Genomic DNA, 19,932 nt, shown 5'->3' with positions numbered 1-19,932 from the left:
TAAAATATTTTCGAAACATTATTTTTATTTTAGCATCCGTTTTTCAAGAAAAAGTTGACTATAGCTCCTTTAAACGTTATAGTTTTTAAAATGTATTGTATTACAATCGATTTTTTTAAATTCCGTAATCGATTAAAACAAATTGCCCAGTTAACTGTTGCACACTCTATTGTAGTACTCTATTGAATCAGATATTATGACAGATGAATGCACATTTTCTGTTTTTTCTTCTTTTTAGCATACAGTGATTTCAGTGTTGTTTTGCTAATAACAACACGCTGATTTGATTGTGTGCAGACGGAAGAGGAAGCCTTGTGGTCCTTTAGACATTCATCTGTGTTAAACGGCCACCGTGGGTGGCAGCTAATTAGTGCTCGTTAATAGAGTCGTTCGTCTAAATCAGGGGAGGTTACAGCGGCTCCAAACCTGCTGCTATACATTCTCCTGGGTTCAACTGAACAGGGGCAAAGGGCAGAAGTGTGTCAACCCTTTGAACCACTTAACCCCAGGGGCGTCACAAGGGGGGGAAAGTGGGACTGAGTTACTAGGGCCCAAGGTGGAGGGGCCTTAATTATTTTATACTTTAGCTATTTTTGAAAAGTCGTGAAAATGTGTGTGAATCTTTGAATATATATATATTTTTAAGCGAACATTTGTAACTCAAATGTTGCTTTGGGGGTCCCTAGCTCATTCTTAGCCATTTACAATAGGCTTGTGCGCCTATACTGCCAGGAATTTTATTAATTTCCAAGTTAGCTTTAATCTAACCCAACAGGGATCATATTGTTGTAGAATGTAGTACTAGTACTATCCACTAGAGTGTGCCCAACGATAATCTCCTAGAGTCTGGACTAGCGAGTGGACAGCAGTAGACCCATAATGGCGGCGCCCATTGGCGGCCATTATGTCTCCCGGTCCGCCGAACGGGAGCTATAAAACACGATCCGAACGTCGTGCGCACGCCATTTACACTCGTTTTTGCTCTTGAGTGACCAATCTGTCAGTCCAGCCATTTTTTTCCGAATGAAAATCGGTCTAAATATGGTAAAGTTTGATAAGAAAAACGTCAACATTCAATGCTGTAAAAAGGCCCATTCTATGTTATGGCCGAACGACTTCCGGGTTACGTCATCGATGATGTCACTTCCTTCGAATATGTAACTTTAGACTAAAATTAAGCTAGAAAGGTCATTTATAGCTCAAAAAATGTCAAAAAAATACCAAAATGATCAGAAAATGATCCCCAAGGCGACGTTTGGCGATCTGGCTGCCTCACCCTCCTCAAAATGGCGATGGAAGGCGATTTGGCTGGCTAAGAGTTAAAAGTAAATATTTTGAGATGGGGGTCCGTGGCCAAATACATATCATTTTGGTGGTCCTTGACATGAAAAAGTTTGAACACCACTGACATAGAAACATAGGTTTTTCAAAAAACCTTAGAAGGATTTAGGAGACATTTTTCAAAAATAGCAGATCTACAAGCTCGCAGCGCGGCACTCTGTGCCGTGCTATGAGCTTGTATGTCTGCTATTTTTCAATAGTTTAAGCTAGGGTGACCATATTTTCAGCCACTCAAACCGGGACGCAAAACACTGTTGCCTAAAACTGGGACCCTAAGCAATGCGCACGTTACCGCGCACGTGCGTGCCCATTCTCTAACGTTCGTGCACGCGCACACACGCACCGCAGGGTTGCAAACAGGCAGTGAGTGATTGACAAACAGCCTCAGCGTTTGAATTCAGACACGCAATGAATTTGTTCCTTTTTTCTGATTGGTTAGGTGAGCATGTTTTCATGAAAAGAACATGATAAATGTCTATGCAACCACTGAAAACAGATACTATTATTTTAATTCTGCCGAAAACCGGGACAATTTTGCAGTGAATGTTGAAAACCGGGACATATTAGTGTTTCAGAGATATGTGTCGGGACACCGGGACACGCAGCTTGAAAACGGGACTGTCCCGGGTAAAACGGGACGTCTGGTCACCCTAGTTTAAGCAAAACATTAGGCGTGTAATGTGCACACAGTCACAATAGGTTAATAATCTAAAAAATACAAACAAAACAAAACCTTCATTGTTTGCTTTCTTTAAAACCTTGAGAAATGACTTTTAATTGGGATAAATAGGAACTCAAAGTATATTGATCCAGGCCAGAACACAACGGATTGATTGATCATGAAAATAAACCTGCTCTGAAAACGCACGCTATGTTAAGTGGTCAGATGGGTGGGCCGACCGCCAGCACTTTGGAGATTTTCTAGTGCAGTCGTTCCCAAACATTTTAGCTCAAGACCCAAAAGAGAAATTTGATGTTGCCTGGGACCCAAACTAGTGAAAATAGCAGATCTACAAGTTCACAAACGTGTGGCTTCATGCCACGTTTTGAGCTTATAGATCTGGTATTTTCACGACTTCTTTAAAGGTTCTACACCATGCATTTATATAACATTGTTTGTGTCCCAAAAACGTTTTTCAAAAGGTTTGAGGCTAAATTACCACTCCTGAGTACAGAGCTCCTGTCATTTCTGCCTGGCTTTCAGAGCATTTTCAGCTACAGTTCCACCTTGTCCTGAGTGGGAGGACTGTGCTATTGAGACAGTTTTGGCCCCACACTCCTCTCCCCCAACCCTCTCCCAGGTCCTCCTGCCTCCTTCTCAGGCCTACCCACCCCTCCCCAACCCTCTCCCAGCTCCTCCTGCCTCCTTCTCAGGCCTGCCCACCCCTCCCCAACCCCCACTCAGCACAGCAGTAGCAGTAGGTCCCAATTGTGATGTCACAATCGGACCTAAAATCAGACAGCCCGTTCTGAGACCTGCTTACATAGATCTGCCCATAAACCAAAAAACAAAAAAAAAAAAAAAAAACACAATGGTCAGAAATAGGACTTTGTGAGGATAGAATGTGCTAGTGGGACACCAAAAAAATAAATAAAAAATAAACATATAAATAGGAAAAATGAAAATTCATTTAATTTACAAGAAGTTTACACAATTAGAGAATGTAGAAGAATTTTGAGCAACGTGTGCTTGTTATCTCTTTTATTGGTACCACATCAGTAAGACTCCCTAATCGGGAGATAAGCGACCATCAGGTCGCATATACAAACTTTAGAAGGCAATGGTAGGCAATCAGGAGGGAATATGGGAAATGGTACAGAATGATCCATGGTCCGTGTGCCTCAAATGCTGAATAAATAATGGACCTCGATATGAAATACAGTAACTGTTCTAGTGGGCACTGACTGATCCACTGGCATAATACACTGACTATTGTGGGCATTAGTCTCACGTCCCACTGGACTGTCACGGGATGTTTTTCGGAGCCTCGGGAGAGAGCTGTCAACAGGAAGAAATTAACAACGAACACAGAACTGTAGAGAAGGTGTCCTTTCTCTCTCGCTCGTTATTTTCTGTTTGGTTTGGTCGGTTGGTTGGTTCTGCGAGCCGACTGGCTGGCAGGCAGTTGGCAGTTGTTGTTGATCTGGACCTAACAGAACAGTCTGAAAAGTGTTTTATGAAATGTCACTTAATTAATGTGTGTGTGTGTGTGTGTGTGTGTGTGTGTGTGTGTGTGTGTGTGTGTGTGTGAAATTGTATCCCTACACTTACGAGGACCAAATGTCCCCACAACAATAATGACAATATGACACAACAATTATGACATAACGTTAGAATATGACATTGTGAGTACAAGAAAAATGTTTGTTTTATGTGGTTACAATTAGGAAAAGTCCCAGGTTGGGGTCAGCTAGGATTAGGCATTTATAGGTTAGATTTAGGGGTTAGGATTGGAGTTAATGCCTCATTTATACTTGGTTGCATACCCATCTAAAAGAGCTTTTAGATCTGCAATTTCTCTGTAGTTTTCTGGCACTTTCTGCCACTTTTCAATGCTGTCCTAAGATTTTGAAGTCCTTTGTAGAAATACACACGTGTGTGTGTGTGTGTGTGTGTGTGTGTGTGTGTGTGTGTGTGTGTGTGTGTGTGTGTGTGTGTGTGTGTGTGTGTGTGTGTGTGTGTGTGTGTGTGTGTGTGTGTGTGTGTGTGTGTGTGTGTGTGTGTGTGTGTGTGTGTGTGTGTGTGTGTGTCAATGTTGTTTTGATTTAGTTTTAGTCATAGTATTTTGAATAAAATGTCATTTAATTTAGTCACCTGAAAAGTTTTAGTTTCAGTCTAATTTTAGTCGACTAAATATCAGATGTTTTTAGGCACCTAAATCTACAGTTGATTTAGTCAACTAAAATGTATTTTGGCAAGCCTTGATGGCATCGTAATGACTGATTTTACACTTGGTTGTGTGCTGAAAATAGCCAATCTACAAGCTCACAACACGTCGCAGCGCGACGCGTTGTGAGCTTGTAGATCGGCTGAGAGCAACCAAACATAAAATGACTCTCTTCTCCACTAGTCCCTCCCTAACGTTTTAGTCCAGTTTTTATTTTGTTGATGGAATTGTCAATATATTTTGTCTTAGTTTTAGTCATCACAGCATGGTTTTTATTTAGTTTTCGTCAGTGAAAAAAACGCAGTCGACAAGCATTTTCCGTCATAGTTTTAGTCGGCGAAATTAACACTGGTGTGTTTGTGTGTGTGTGTGTGTGTGTGTGTGTGTGTGCGTGCGTGCCTGCGTGTGCGTGTCCTCCAGGTGGACTTCGCCAACAGGCTGGTAGGTGGAGGAGTAACAGGACTGGGCTTGGTCCAGGAGGAGATCCGCTTCCTCATCAACCCAGAGCTCATCATCTCTCGCCTCTTCACAGAAGCCTTGGAGTTCAACGAGTGCCTCATTATCACGGGTAACACACGCACACACACACACACACACACACACACACACACACACACACACACACACACACACACACACACACACACACACAATGGTCTCTCCAGACCAGACTTGTGGGCTCGCACAATTCCCGAACGCTTCCGTCCGACAGTCGGAAGCTCTTTGTACCTCCGTTTCACCTTTTGTAGTCGCACAAATAACTTCTGCTGGAAACCAAATTTGTCAAAGGCTATCAAGATAAGTCTTTCCCAAACAGTGGGTACATTTTGTATATACAGTATATATATAGTTTGTTTTCTATAATTATTTGACACTGGTAGGCAGGTTTCTGAACTGTAGTGTACAAAGCCCTCCTCTGAGACTAACCTATTATAATTAGGGAGGACTAATTACAGTATATGAAGTTAGGTTGAAAATGGATGAAGCGGTCCTTTAACACAGAGGTTTTCAAAGTGGGTGACGGCGACGGCAGTCCAGGGGTGCCGCGAGATCATTTGATAATATTTGGAATTTATTTGGACACTTGAAAAAAATATTTAGTATCATTTTATACTTGAAGTACGTTATTTTCAGTCAGTTCTAACCAAAATGGCTATTATCTCAATGTTTTCCTCGCAACATAATCACTAAAATATCCCACTGTCAGGCAGAAACCTCTGTTGGACAAAACTAGTGAAAACAGCCGATCTACAAGCACACGATGCGAGGCGTTGTGTGCTTGTAGATCGGCTGTTTTCACTAGTTTAGTACATTTTATAGATGTTAAATACAAAACTAATGGTTTTGGACATACAAGGTTTCCACCCGACAACGACGATATGCTATAAATATAAGGTGCTGGGAGTGAAAATTATAATGTAGGGGTGCCTCGGATTTAAAAAAAAATGTACGGGGTGCCCTGAGACAAAATTGTTTGGGAACCCCTGCTTTAACAGAGACACGTCTGAGTTACCCAAGCCTCCGTAAATGGTAAATGGTGCATTTGTATAGTGCTTTATTCCAAAGTGCTTTACACATATTGTGCATGCATTACATTCACAGATTCTCACACACACATATTCATACAACGATGGCGGAGTAAACCATGCAAGGCATCAACCAGCGCATCTGGAGCAATTAGGGTTTCAGCGTCTTGCTCAAGGACACTACGACGCTAACTCTGGGGGAGCCCGGGATCGAACTGGGACTTTTGGTACTTTAAGTACATTTCGATACCAATACGTTTGTACTTTTACGCAAGTAAATTTTGAATCCTGGACTTTTAACAGAGTATTTCAGCAGTAGTGATACTTTAACTTAGGTACTTTTTCCATCACTAACAATACCTGTGTGCAGTGTACCTGCTACCTGTTACCCCCCTGTTGCTGGTCGGTCTGTCACGTCGTTTCATCTCTTTTTCTTCCACTTTTCTTCCTCATCTGCTGCTCCTCTTTCATTTGACTCCGTCCCCTCCCCCCCTGCTGTGCTGTGCGGCTGTCTGTCCTCCCTTCATCTGGGGGATGGATTGAAGGCTTGCCAGACACCTGCTCTCTCTGTCTCTCTCCCTCTCCAAGCCCCTTTCCAGAACCTGAACCTATTTTGTTGGTTCTGGTTTCCAGTTTCAGACAAGGTTCTAGGAATCTTTTTCAGGTCCTGCTCTTGATGTAGTACTAAACTTGAGTTCAGGGAACCTATGGGCGGGGCCAGCAGCGCTGCTGCTCTTTTTTGGGACCATCCCGGTTAGGTCTGGTTGTATGGAAACGTAAGCAGAACTTGGTCCCTGAACTTCATGGGTCCTTGAAAGTTCTTGTTTCTGGAAAGTTCTGGTTCTAGTTCTGGTTAGGCCCCATAGTGGAGCAGGGGCTAAACTCTGTGTCTGTTTGTCTGTCTGTCTGTCTGTCTGTCTGTCTGTCTGTCTGTCTGTCTCTCTCTCTCTCTCTCCCCCTCTTGATCTCCTGTCTCCGAAGCAGTAGTTCTCAAACTTTTGTGTGCCAAGGACTATATTGAGATATATAGTTGGTCGTGGACCCCACATCTGAAAATGTGTTGTGCCAGAGGCCCCACAGAAGAGAAGATTTCCAAATTTCAAATTTGTCCAATACTTTCAAGATAAATTCCTGTATTTCGGTGGCAATATCTTTGTACTTTTACTCAAGTAAAAATCTTGAATACAGGACTTGTACTTATAACAAGAGTATTTCTACATTGTGGTATTGATACATTTACTGTGAGAGAACCTATTTAACCCACACAACCCGAGAAACGCTAAGTACCGAATACCGATATGGACAGACACACACAGTACTACTGTACTGACTGACGTCCGAGACTGGCCTCTCGAGTACTTCTGTACCAAAAAGCTGAACGTGCTGATTGGCGCGTCGTGTGGTGTCAGCCTGCATGAATTATTTACTTTGATAGGCTTGTTAAGAGAAGGAAGCCACAGCCGCCACAGAGAGGCTGATTAATGAATCTATATTCAAAGTGAGAGCACTTCTTCCACCACACCGCCATGTCAGAGGAAATGACCTCAGAGACGAGGCCACAGGAGGAGAGGGAATTAAGCCTGTTTCAGACTTCATCGCGCGGCGGTGTTGTGAGCAGGGACATGCTGGGCCACTGATTCAGCCTGGGAAAAAGAGTTGGAGAGGCCCTCATTGCGCGCTATAGAGAAAGATCTCTCTCTATAGCGCTGCTGCTACTCAAAGATTTGCCATTTCAGATCATGACAAGTGACAAGCCACTGAAGCAAGTGGCCAATTACATGAGTTATATTTCGTCGTTGTCGGGTGGAAACCTTGTATGTCCAAAACCATTAGTTTTGTATTTATCATTTAAAAAATGATTTAAACTAGTGAAAACAGCCGATCTACAAGCACACAACGCCTCGCACCGCGAGGCGTTGTGTGCTTGTAGATCTGCTGTTTTCACTACTTTTGTGCGACGGCCTTGAATGATGAAGCAGGGCTTTGCTTTGCGTAAAAAACTACAAATTTGATATGTGGTTTCTGCCCGACAGTGCCGATCTACTTTGTTGGCCACCCAGCCCCCAAAATGGAACGATGGCATGCAGACATTTTATTTTTTCCTAATGGCCGGCCTGGTCCGGCCGGGAATGAACCGGCCGTTCGGGAGTTGTCCCGCTTTTCCCAATGGCCAGCACGTCCCTGGTTGCGAGTCGGAAAACAGCCGATATGGATGAGTTGGGGAGCTTGTAGATTGTCTGTTTTCGACTATGTCTATTTTGTTAAGCGAGAGAGACCGTCGTACACGGACAAATGTGTCCGTGGAAAAGACTTAGCCTTGTCCGTGGCAAACTTTTGATTTAGTTTTTACACACCATTATAATGTTCTTATTTTGATCATGAGGCCCAGTTACTGAATGTCAGTCTCCAGGTTATCTTCAGAATATGTATGACTCTGATTTACTTACTATGAATGGCACAATATGAGTCCACTGGTACAGTCGTTCTCAAACATTTTATTTTCAAGGACCCCCATAACTCTGAGTGTGTACAAAATGAGACCATTTGTACACTCTCAGAGTTACTGATCTGTAATTGTCATTTAGGGATATCTTTATACAGTATGGGTTTTTGTCTACTCATTTTGTAAGTTTGTGGCAAAAAATATATATTTTTAAAATAATGTCCCCCACAAGCCAGCATGGCGATGACCCCTGGTGACAACACATAAATTAGACTTTACATTACAGAGTGCCGATCATCATGAATATTTGGGAAGTTATGAAGGGAATACAAATGAAAGAACAACCATGTGCACACACTCGATTTGAAAATGTAAAACTAGAGAAATACACTCCTCGGAGTGCAGGTCTATGCCAGGCCGGGTTCCAAAGTCTTGAGAAGTCAGTCATAGCCAGTTGGAATGGAATGTGAGAAGTTTGACTGATACATCTTGATCACGTGACTCCAGAAATAGTGTGTGTATGAGTGTATATGTGTGTGTATGTGTGTACCGATTTGTGAGAAGTTTGGACAAAATTGTTCGGGGTAGTAGCAAAAACCGTGTTGGGGGAGTCCGCGTCATGAGCCAAGGGATCCAGGTAAACATTTTATTTTTGATTGTATGACTCGTTCAAGGCCAAAAACGTGAATCGGCCTGTTATGGAGCCACCATGAGGCCAATTTGAACAATCCCAGTAATGGGAGTGTATGTGCAAAATCTCCACGGCGATCGGCACAGCGGTGCCGGAGATTAGCTGCTCATGGATGGACGGACAGACTAACGGACGGACAGAAGAACAGGAGCAATAATAACATAGTTCCCAACCTTCGCCCTTCCGGCCTGGTGAAGACAAGACATGTTATAACCACTCAAACCCTATTATACCTTGTTGACCAGGGACGCTCAGGGAGTCTGTACCTTTTCTTTTCCCCTCGACACAAAAATGTCTTTGCTCAAGCTCGCACAAGCTTGTAGATCTGCCATGTTCGCCTTAATCGTCCACCCATTATGACAAGCTGCAGGGAATAGGGAACGCCAGGGGTTCATGTTGCTTAACTGCAAATCAAAGTGAACACCCGCTCCTCTTTCAAATGATTTGTTTGCATTTCCAGAGCGGAGGGGGCCACGGCCTGCTGAGAAAGTAGAGAAGGTGGGAGGCTGGAATGGGGGTGGGGGGAGGGGGGGGGGGGCAGCGATTGGGAGGGAGGGAAGGAAGGAGGGAGGATCACTTAAACAGGTTGACTCGGGCACAGTGAGCGCGAGGGTGAAGAATAGGCCAATTCTGCCCGAGAGAAATGAAGGATAACATGCAGGGCCGTCCCCGGGTTTAAAATCAATGGCCATGGATTTACCTTCAGAGTGGATGGGGGAGGGGGGAGGGGGGGGCACAGACACACAGAGGAAGAAAGTAATTAATGGAGCCCCAAAATACACACGAGGCTCAATCATAGACTGTATTTCTTTCATAAAGAAAACAATAAAACATGGATGTGACATCATCACCCCGTTGGCTTGAGGAGTCCCGTTTTGAGGCCTTCAGTTTAACTCATTGACTGCTCTATCACGAGTTACCCCGAGTTATTCCTGGTCTCAGCTGCTGCCAATTTATTTCTTTTTTTTAAAATAATTTTTGGACCTCCTATCTACTAGGCATGATCGCGATCGCGGAGTTTACATTTGAAGAACACATAATGGCTGCTATATCTCATGAATGCCTGAAGGGTTTTCCAAGACGATTTTTTTGTTTGAAAGCTGTGAATCCGGCAGCAACAGAATCAATCAAGTGCAGAGAGTCTGCAGACATCGTCCAGAGAGCTACTTGTATACTCGTATAACAAAGCCTACCCCTACCGCCCGCCCCAGATCTGTTTACTGTAGGTACATATTTTCTATATTTGATTTGTTAACTGCACGCTATTTTCTTTTCTGAATGAGATTCCATATGCCTCCGCTGACAGTTTTCAAGTGTGGTGCCTCACTTTTACCTGGAACACTTTACAGCAAGGCATAGGCATGGGCGTGCATGATCTGTGCACTATAAATTACATGGAAGTCTATGGAGACTTGGGTCATCCTGGCACTTTGGCAGCCATTTTTAAAATGCAGCAAATTAGTTAAATGGTTCAAATAGCTGATTTACAAGCTCACAACGATGTTGATGTCGGCTATTTAAAGTATTTTAAAATGTTTTTCAAAATAGTAAAAACAGGCAAAGAAGTTATAAAATATAACTCTTTGTCTGCTAAGAGGATTTAAACCCAAGAAAGCACTATGGCTTGTTTCCATTGGGGTCCTTTTTACTCAATTCATTGAAACATTAAAAGACAGACAAATATAACAATTGTTCAAAACGTATCCCCACAGTCAGAGATCAGATATTTCAATTTAAATTCTCTGAAAACACACTTAAGGACTGGGGCCCTCTTTTTCAGCGTAGCCCAGATTACAACAACACCATAAACAGGGTTAGGGTTAGTCAACTCAAACAGTATAAAAAAAAGGGCCAGGCTCGGCTGAGGCATACAAGAGCTGATTTAGCTCAGTTGTCATAAATGATTTACTTGGGAATTCGGCTATGTTCAATAGCGTGTGTTTTTTTAAAACTCCGGGAGCGAGTGGTTACTGGATCCAAGTGGTTACATCTGTACCCTCGCAGAGTTTAAATTTAGACCGCGATGTAACGCTACCGACAGACAACAAATGACAACCAGTGAATCAGACTAACTTTACCAACAGCTCCGCGATGGAGAAAAAGTCACGGCGGGTCTAGACTTTCTGTGATTCCAGCAACGTGTATTGTACACTTATTTTGGCTAAATGCTTCAGTTTACAGTACGCATGTGTACAGAACCACCTCCATAGCATATTTATCATAGCATTTTACTGCTTGCCGTGCCCGTGTTGTGTGTGTTACTGTGTGTTTGGGGGTTGGGGTCGCCAAACAATTCATAATTTGGGGTTGTGATATAAAAAAGTTTGAGAACCCCTGACCTAGGGGAACAAGAGAACTATACTTAAGTGAACGTTTCAGGCCAAGGACCCCTTAGTTGAGAGAGATGAAGCGGGGTCCCTGCTAGTCTGGTAGGATTCACCTCAAAACATGGGCTGCAGATTGTTGTAGTGTTGTTGTTTGGTTTCTATTCTGAATGTTGTGAGGGTTTGCACAGGGCTCTACATCCTGTATTGTCCCAGCTCAGATTCTGAGCCTGGGACAACTTCCTGGCCAGGAATATCATAGTTTTTGCCCAGAAGTTCTTCTCGCCCCCCTAGTGGTGAAAAAAATAACTTCTGGGAACTCAGATTAGGGTCCCTGCTAACCTTTTCAGAGATTCCATATAGTTTCATTGTTTGACAGCACGATCATCAGTGTATTTTGGATTCATGTCAATTTGTGTTTAACCACTTGAACCGTCAATACTTAATAAACTTGACCTTTCACTCTGTACTTAGTCTGCTCTTTTTACCTTCTACACCAAACCTTGTTGCCAAAAATAGCCGATCTACAAGCTCACAACGCCTCGCGCTGATCGGCTATTTTTGGCAAAAGTTCTCAGAATAAGGTTCAAGTGGTTAAAATAAAAAAGGAGAAAAGGGTTTCTATCACACAAAGATTTGGAGGACCCCCTATAGTAACTCTGAGGACCCCCTGTTGAAGACGCTTGCTGTAAAGTGTTCCAGGTATGTGAGGCACCACACTTGAAAGCTGCCTCTCCGAACTCAGCGGAGGCATATGGAATCTCATTCAGAAAATAAAATAGCGTGCAGTAAACAAATCAAAAATAGAAAATATGTACAGTAAACAGATCTGGGGCGGGCGGTAGGGGTAGGCTTTGTTATACGAGTATACAAGTAGCTCTCTGGACGATGTCTGCAGACTCTCTGCACTTGATTGATTCTGTTGCTGCCGGATTATTTGAAGGCGTAGCGAGAGCGTCGGAGACAAATTGCATGCGTGGGCAAGCCGTGTGTGTGTGCTTGCGTGTGTGTGTGTGTGTGTGTGTGTGTGTGAGAGAGAGAGAGAGAGAGAAGTAAGGCTTTTTGCAATGGTCTGATGGCCACTCCTATAGACTCCTCTGTCTTCGCTGTGGCCCGCTCTTCAGAAGGCTAGAGCATAGTATAGAGAGACAGAGAGAGAGAGGTGGTCAGTGAAGCCTTAACCACTCTGTAGTGGATATACTGTATATATATTAGGGCTGTCACAATTATTACATAATCGCCTAATCGCAATTATTTGACATAATCGCGATTATTTTTCATAATCGTTCCCATGTTGAAAAATGTTTATATATATATTTTTTTTGAAAGTCAAAAATAGTGGAAATAGCAGATCTACAAGCTCACAAGTGAGCTTGTATATCGTCTATTTCCACTATCAATGTTATTTTTTTTTAAGTAGAAAGTTTTCAAATATGTCAGTAATTTCTTTGTATATTTAGGTTATGTGTCATATCTGCCATGTGCAACGGCAAAGCCTAAAAGCCAAACAGAAATGTAATTGTCAACAACAAAAACACCATTAAATCGTAATTATTTGAGGGACAATTAATCGTCATGGAAAATGTCATAATCGTGACAGCCCTAATATATATATATACAACTATTATTCATAAATTCTCTACAACTATTATTCATTTAACCACTCTGTTGTGATCCAACTGTTATTCATGATATTATATTCTGTACAGTATTCATTTAACCACGAAATAATACAGGAAACCATGTTGTTCAAAACATGGGTAATGCAGTGGGACTTATTTTATGCTTTAACTATTGAAAAATAGCAGATATACAAGCTCACAGCACGACACTGCTATTTTTGAAAAATCTTGAAAATTCGAATTTTGACCCGATTCTATAAGTGTCTTTTGAATCCTTCTAAGACTTTTTGAAAAACCTATGTTTCTATGTCAGCAATCTGGCCAGCCATTGTCAAAGAAAGGTCCTTTTCACTTAAATGGAGCTCAGTTAGTCTGTTCTTGTGAGACTACCATTCCAGGGACCCCCCAGAAGCAAAATTTGAGTTACAAATGTTCGCTTTGAAAATACATATAGTCAAAGATTTGCACACATTTTCACGACTTTTTCAAAAATAGCAGATCTACAAGCTCGCAGCGCCGCGCTGTGAGTTTGTATATCTGCTATTTTTCACTGGTTAAAGCATTCAATAATTCTAGTTAACCACGTTCACTTAAACCTTTTTTCTGCTGCAGTGCGACACACTCGCAAGACACAACTTAGGACGTTCATGTGCGAAGAAAGCATTAAAAGAACACTGAAATAAATATAGCGATATGGCACAGGGCCCCTCCCCTTCCTGGACGCCAGTGTTCTGCTTTTACTAGCAGCCAAGAGAAGGTTGTTTCATATCGTCTTCTGGAAAAACCTTGTATGTAAAAATAATAATAAATGTCTACTTTTTTTTTTTAGAACAATTTTTAAAACGTTCCAAAATAGTCAAAATAGACGATCTACGAGCTCACAACACGACGTTGGCTATTTTCACACATTTTGTGCGACACTCTTGTATAACGAAGTCGCTTAGGCATTAATTTACAAAACAAAAAAAACATAAAATGTCTAAATACGGAGATGCGAGGTTTTCCGCTCGGCGGCGGCGGCGACGCCCATGGTGCCACGGCGTCTGCTATGACGCACGTGTCCCTTTCAGAGTCACCTTCAGCCATTAGTCACCGTCCTCCCTCCTTCCCTCGTCCCCTTCCTCCTCCTCCTCCTCCTCTCCACTTAACTTTATTACATTTGGACAGAAGAGGAATTTATAACTCAACTAAGGGGCCATGGGTCCCCTAATGGAATGGACCAGTTACGCCATGGATTTATTAAAACACGGCAGAGTTATTCCTCGCACGCAAAAAAAAAGAAAGAAACGCAAGCAGCCGCTCACTAGCCTTCCCGAGTCCAATGTATGTTCTCTCTCTCTTTCTCTCTCTTGCTGTCTCTCTCTCCCTCCATCCCTGTGTCTCTGATTTCTCTTTCTTAATGAACCATATGAGCCGTATGAACCCTAGCGTCCATATTCTGGGCGAGGCGTAAGAGGCCGAACCGTGTCTTTCCGGCCGTCTTCAAGCTATTTTGCGGTGAAAAGATTTGGTTGTAGAGCAGGGGTCTTCATCGTTTTCAGGCCAAGGACCCCTTAGTTGAGATAGAGATGAAGCAGGGACCCCCACAACCTGTTCATAGATTCCATTCCAGTTTCATTGTTTGACAGCACAATCATCAGTGTATTTTGGATTCGTGTCATTGTTTTCAGATATTTAACCACTTGAACCGTCAATACTTAATAAACTTGACCTTTCACTCTGTAATTAATCTGCTCTTTTTCCCCTCTACACCAAAGCTCTTTGCATATCGTCTCTGTCTGGCCGGAGAAAACCTTGTATGTAAAAATAATAATAAATGTCTACTTTTTTTTATAACAATTTTTAAAACGTTCCAAAATAGTGAAAATAGACGATCTACGAGCTCACAACACATCTTGTGCGACACTCTTGTATAACGAAGTCGTAGATCAGCTAAAAATAGCTGATCTACAAGCTCACAACGCCTCACTCTGCGAGGCATTGTGAGCTTGTAGACACTCTATTTTTGGCTAAAGTCCTCAGAATAAGGACACTAGGATTCAAGTGGTTAATATTAAAAAAAAAATAAGAAAGTTTCTATCACACAAAGATTTGGAGGACACCTATAGTAACTCTGAGGACCCCCTGTCGAAGACCGTTGTTGTAGAGGGGAGGGGAAGGGGGAGGACTCCGGCTACCCTTCTTGGGGGGACCCCGCGGTTAATGACGTTATGCAGAGATAAAAAAAACAAAAGTACTTTGTCTTTTTCATTTCAAGGTCCTTGAAATGAAAAAAACTTGCGAATCACTGTTCTACCGCACAGGGCGGGGCCTCCGCGTCTCAGCGGTTTACACCGGTTTGTGTTCCGTGGTGGTGTTGTGGGGATTGTTAGGCAGGGCGGCCAGGGAGGATCAGAGGATGTGTAATGTGATGATGCATGGCAGCGTGGTGCTCCTGTGTGTCTGGACTCCGTCAGGGTGCAGTCCTCACGTCTAACAGGAACGGCATCAAAGGTGAAGCAGGCAGAGGACAGGACTCTGTTGATTGGGGTGGACACAGGGGTGTCGCACCAAATTCTGGGCCCTTGAAACAATTGAAAAATAGCAGATATACAAGCTCGCAGCGCGGCACCGAGTGCCGCGCTGCGAGCTTGTAGATCTGCTATCTTTGAAAAATTGTGAACATTAATGTGCAAGTCTTTGGATATTTCAAATCCTTCTAAGGTTCTTTTGAAAAATCTATGTTTCTATGTCAGTGGTGCTCAAACTTTTTCATGTGAAGGACCCCCAAAATTATATGTATTTGTTCCAAGGACCCCCATCTCAAAATATTTAGTTCCAGGGACCCCCCAGAAGCAAATTTTGGGTTGCAAATGTTCTCTTAAAAAATGAATGTATTCGAAGATTTGCACACATTTTCACGACTTTTCAAAAATAGCAGATCTACAAGCTTGCAGGGCGGCACTCGGTGCCGCGCTGTGAGCTTGTATATCTGCTATTGTTCAATAGCTAAAGTATAAAATGATTAAGGCCCCTCCACTCAGGCCCTAGTAACTCAGTCCCACTCCCCCCCCCCCCCCCCCCCTTGTGATGCCCCTGGGTGGACAGTTACCCCAGGGCTCCACCAAAAAGACGGCGTCGTGCCGGCATTGGACGGCGTCAAAAAATGAACAGGGGCGAAATGGGCATCTGAGGCCAACACCGAACACAGCAAGTGGAGCGCCCTTCATTAAGCCATTCAGAACGGGTACACATTTTGTGTTTCATTATTTTATGCTTTAACTATTGAAAAATAGCAGATATACAAGCTCACAGCGCGGCACCGAGCGCTGCGAGCTTGTAGATCTGCTATTTTTGAAAAATCGTGAAAATTAGAATTTTGACCCGATTCTATAAGTGTCTTTTGAATCCTTCTAAGTTTTTTTGAAAAACCTATGTTTCTGTGTCAGCAATCTGGCCAGCCATCGTCAAAGAAAAGGTCCTTTTCACGTAAATGGAGCTCAGTTAGTCTGTTCTTGAGAGACTACTATGTCAGTGGTGCTCAAACCTTTTCATGTGAAGGACCCCCAAAATGATATTTATTTGGCCACGGAACCCCATTTCAAAATATCTAGTTCCAGGGACCACCCAGAAGCAAAATTTGAGTTACAAACGTTCGCTTTGAAAATACATATATATTCAAAGATTTGCACACATTTTCATGACTTTTTCAAAAATAGCAGATCTACAAGCTCGCAGCGCGGCACTCGGTGCCGCGCTGTGAGCTTGTATATCTGCTATTTTTCACTGGTTAAAGCATTCAATAATTCTAGGCCCTAAATGGGTTAATTAAAAATCGAATGTTCCCAGCGACGCTAACAGTACGTAATAAAGTATCTTAAAATACATCATCCGCAGTCCCCACAAAAAACACAGAAACAGTGAACAATAAAAACTAAAAAACAGAGCCTACATTTACAATCAATACTATAATACAAATATAAATATAAATAATACATTTTTAATTCAAATACATTTTGAATAAATTGAATTATCTATACATATTGAAGTCTAAAAATATGTTTAAAGTGTTCCTCATTTTGCTGGGGCCCCCCTGGATCCCCCTGCATCCCCCTCAAGGATCCGTAGTGGTCTAGGCCCACTTTGAGAACCACTGATGTACCAAGTATCGTGGTCCATTCAGCCGGCTGTACTTGGTGCGTGCGTGCTTGCTTGCTCTTGAAATAACGCAGCTTTTGCTGACTCAGCCAAGGATTTATATGGAAGCGTAATTCCACAGTCGATTCAATTCAAATTTATTATAGTGCTGAATCACAACAAGTTGTCAACTTGTCTCAAGACACTTTACATATAGAGCAGACGGACGCAGAGAAACTCCCTCTTAAGTGACGGGTCGTTTTTTTTTAAAGAAGTGTACCCCTGGAGAACATAGGGGAGAGTCATGCCTTTTTAATTTTAGTCCAAGGGAGGGTCAGCATTTATTTATTTTTGGAGCTGTGTGAAGCACAGGCTCCCTATACGTGGCTGTGTGGGTCTGTGTGTCTGTCTGTGTGTCTGTGTGTGTGTATGTAGCCTGAACTTTCGGCACGCTACTAGTCCCACAGTTATGCCACCACACACTCGCGCCATATGTCAAATCGACCGGCTTACTCGGGAATCGTGGGCTAGTAACTTGCTAAGAGAAAGGTTCAATAGTTTAATTGATATTAATTAATTAGTGAATAAATTTTCCCCATTGACTTATAATGGGAATCGCAAAAACTCACATTCAATTATTTGTCTCTCGCAAACCATAGGGGCTAGAGTTTCAAGACTTGGAGAGGAGGTTCATAATGATTTCAAGGATTAAATAAAAAATAATTGTGTCATTTGGCTGCATGGTGGCGCCATAACACCCCACTTTACGTTTTGGCCTGTAACTCTTGAACCGTAGGTCGGAAAATTAAAAATATTTTTTCCCTGGATTCCTTGGGTCATGACGCATCTCCCCATATAGGCCACGCCCATTTGCGCCATGATAGATTTTCCGCCATCTTGAATTTTCTCCAAAACACACTTTTTGCTCCTTTTCCTACATATTTTCTTCAAATGTCACAAAAATCGGTACACATGATCCACACACACACACACACACACACACACACACACACACACACACACACACACACACACAGCTCCACTTCACACAGGTGTGATTTTTAGTCCTAGGGGAGGGTCATACCATTTTTTATTAATAAAACAGTCAGTTTTTATATGCAGATAATGTCGACCATGAATAAAAATGATTCAAGAATATACTTATTGTCACATTTTAATATCATAATATATCGTAGCACAACATATTGAGACACTTTTAGGGAGGGTTATTCTGTTTTCTTTTATCTCTTGGGGATGGTCATTTATTTTATTTTTTTACAGTCATGGGGAGGGTCATGGCAATTTATATCAGAGCACATGCATTTTCTCCAGGGGTAACCTCTTTTAACCCATCCATTGTACACGTTTTGTGTATCATTATGTTATGCTTTAACTATTGAAAAATAGCAGATATACAAGCTCACAGCGCGGCACCGAGTGCCGCGCTGCGAGCTCGTAGATCTGCTATTTTTGAAAAGTCGTGAACATTAGAATTTTGACCCGATTCTATAAGTGTCTTTTGAATCCTTCTAATTCTAGGCCTAAATGGGTTAAAAAAAAACACCTGTCCCTAACTGGAAGAAACGTCAGCCAGAACCAGACTCCAGGGTGGGCTGCCGTCTGCCTTGATTGTGTCCGAGGGGGGGGGGGGTAGAGAGAGAGAGAGAGAGGAGAGAGAAAACTATAATGACAACCATAGCAATATAATAGCATGTATCAGGGTTCCCACGGTCATGCAATTACTGGGAAATATTTTGAAATTGAAGAGGGAGAGAAAACAAAAAGTTTTCCATGCCTGGAAAAGGTCTGGAGTTAATTAAATGCTAAAGGAGTGTTTTTAGTGCAAAACAAATGCTTGCAACGGATTCAGAATCACGAAAAACCCTTAGTTCGACCCGTCACATGCTACTTAAAGCACAATTATTTTGTATGATTTTTTCCTGTATATAGTAGTAAAGTAAAGTTAACTCCAACTTTCAGCAGCTGTCACAGAAACTGAATTTCAATTATGTGAGATGTTTCTGGAAACCAATTGTCAAGATGGGTAGAATACATTTTGCATTTGTAGTTATTTTACTGTAATTTAACAACATAATAACCAGCACAGATAGACAAAGAGACATTCATGGATTTATATTTAAAAGTAACTTTCCCCACCCCCCTGGACCCAGGGTATGGCAGCTGCATACCCCTGCCATACCCAATTGACGCCCCTGTGTGGAGGACTAATACGCCATTACCCTCAGTCATGTTTTCATATTGACACAGCAGTTTAGACAGAAATCGTCTTTTTTAACATTTACCGTTATACCGCCTTTTAGTGGCGCCTGCATTGAACTCGAAGTTGACTCAAATCCATCTGCAGACGTGATGTTTGCTTCTCCTTGCGGATAATGAGTTCCTTCACAGAATGAAAGGAGAATCGCTCAAAGGACGCTTTGAAGCACGGCGGTTGTAATGTTGCCCGTAAGCTCACAATACACTTATGTCTCCTCGAGTGCCTGCCTACTGTATGCGCTCAAAGGCAATGCTAATAAGCAGGTTAAACCCTGCTGTTTCATTCAAGTTTTGCATAACAAGCCAGCCCATACATAATGCATACCGCAGCCTTTAGCAGGGCGTCATTTCCTGTAATGAGTGCTAATGATGATACTGATGCGTGGAAACCTCTCAAGCCGTAACCCTGTGCACGTGAAGGTATAACTTGGGGGATGCATTTTTGTAATAATAATCAAACTAGAGCGCGTTCGGAAATGCGCACTCAACGCACTGGTGTGCCATGTTGTCGTTCGTTTATTCGGTGCACTTGGTGCGTTGTCGTTCGGAAATCCAGTGCGCGGCACACTGGTGTGTTGAGTGCACGCACTCACCAACCCTACTCAGAAGATGGGGTTAGGCGGTGTGGTGCGTCAGTGTGGTGTTTTGATTGGTTGGTTTTCATCGCCGTGTCTCGAGCGCTTCTCAGCTGTGAACAATGGAGG

The 19,932-nt window shown here is 42.5% G+C and overlaps 1 protein-coding gene across 1 annotated transcript in view; it reads left to right on the top strand.

The window, feature by feature from the left end:
* LOC308297663 (poly(ADP-ribose) glycohydrolase-like) overlaps positions 1 to 19,932 on the top strand; it is a 116,700-nt gene that overhangs the window by 70,534 nt on the left and 26,234 nt on the right. Inside the window, exon 13 of the mRNA XM_080741195.1 lies at positions 4,650 to 4,797. Within this exon, the coding sequence (XP_080597321.1) occupies positions 4,650 to 4,797 (148 nt within the window). The remainder of the gene's footprint in view (positions 1 to 4,649; positions 4,798 to 19,932) is intronic.

The sequence above is a fragment of the Nannobrachium achirus genome (genome assembly GCF_963921795.1).
Source record: "Nannobrachium achirus genome assembly, chromosome: 13".
Lineage (NCBI taxonomy): Eukaryota > Metazoa > Chordata > Actinopteri > Myctophiformes > Myctophidae > Nannobrachium > Nannobrachium achirus.
Note: the sequence above shows the minus strand (reverse complement) of the source record. Positions and strands in the feature narration are given on the sequence as shown.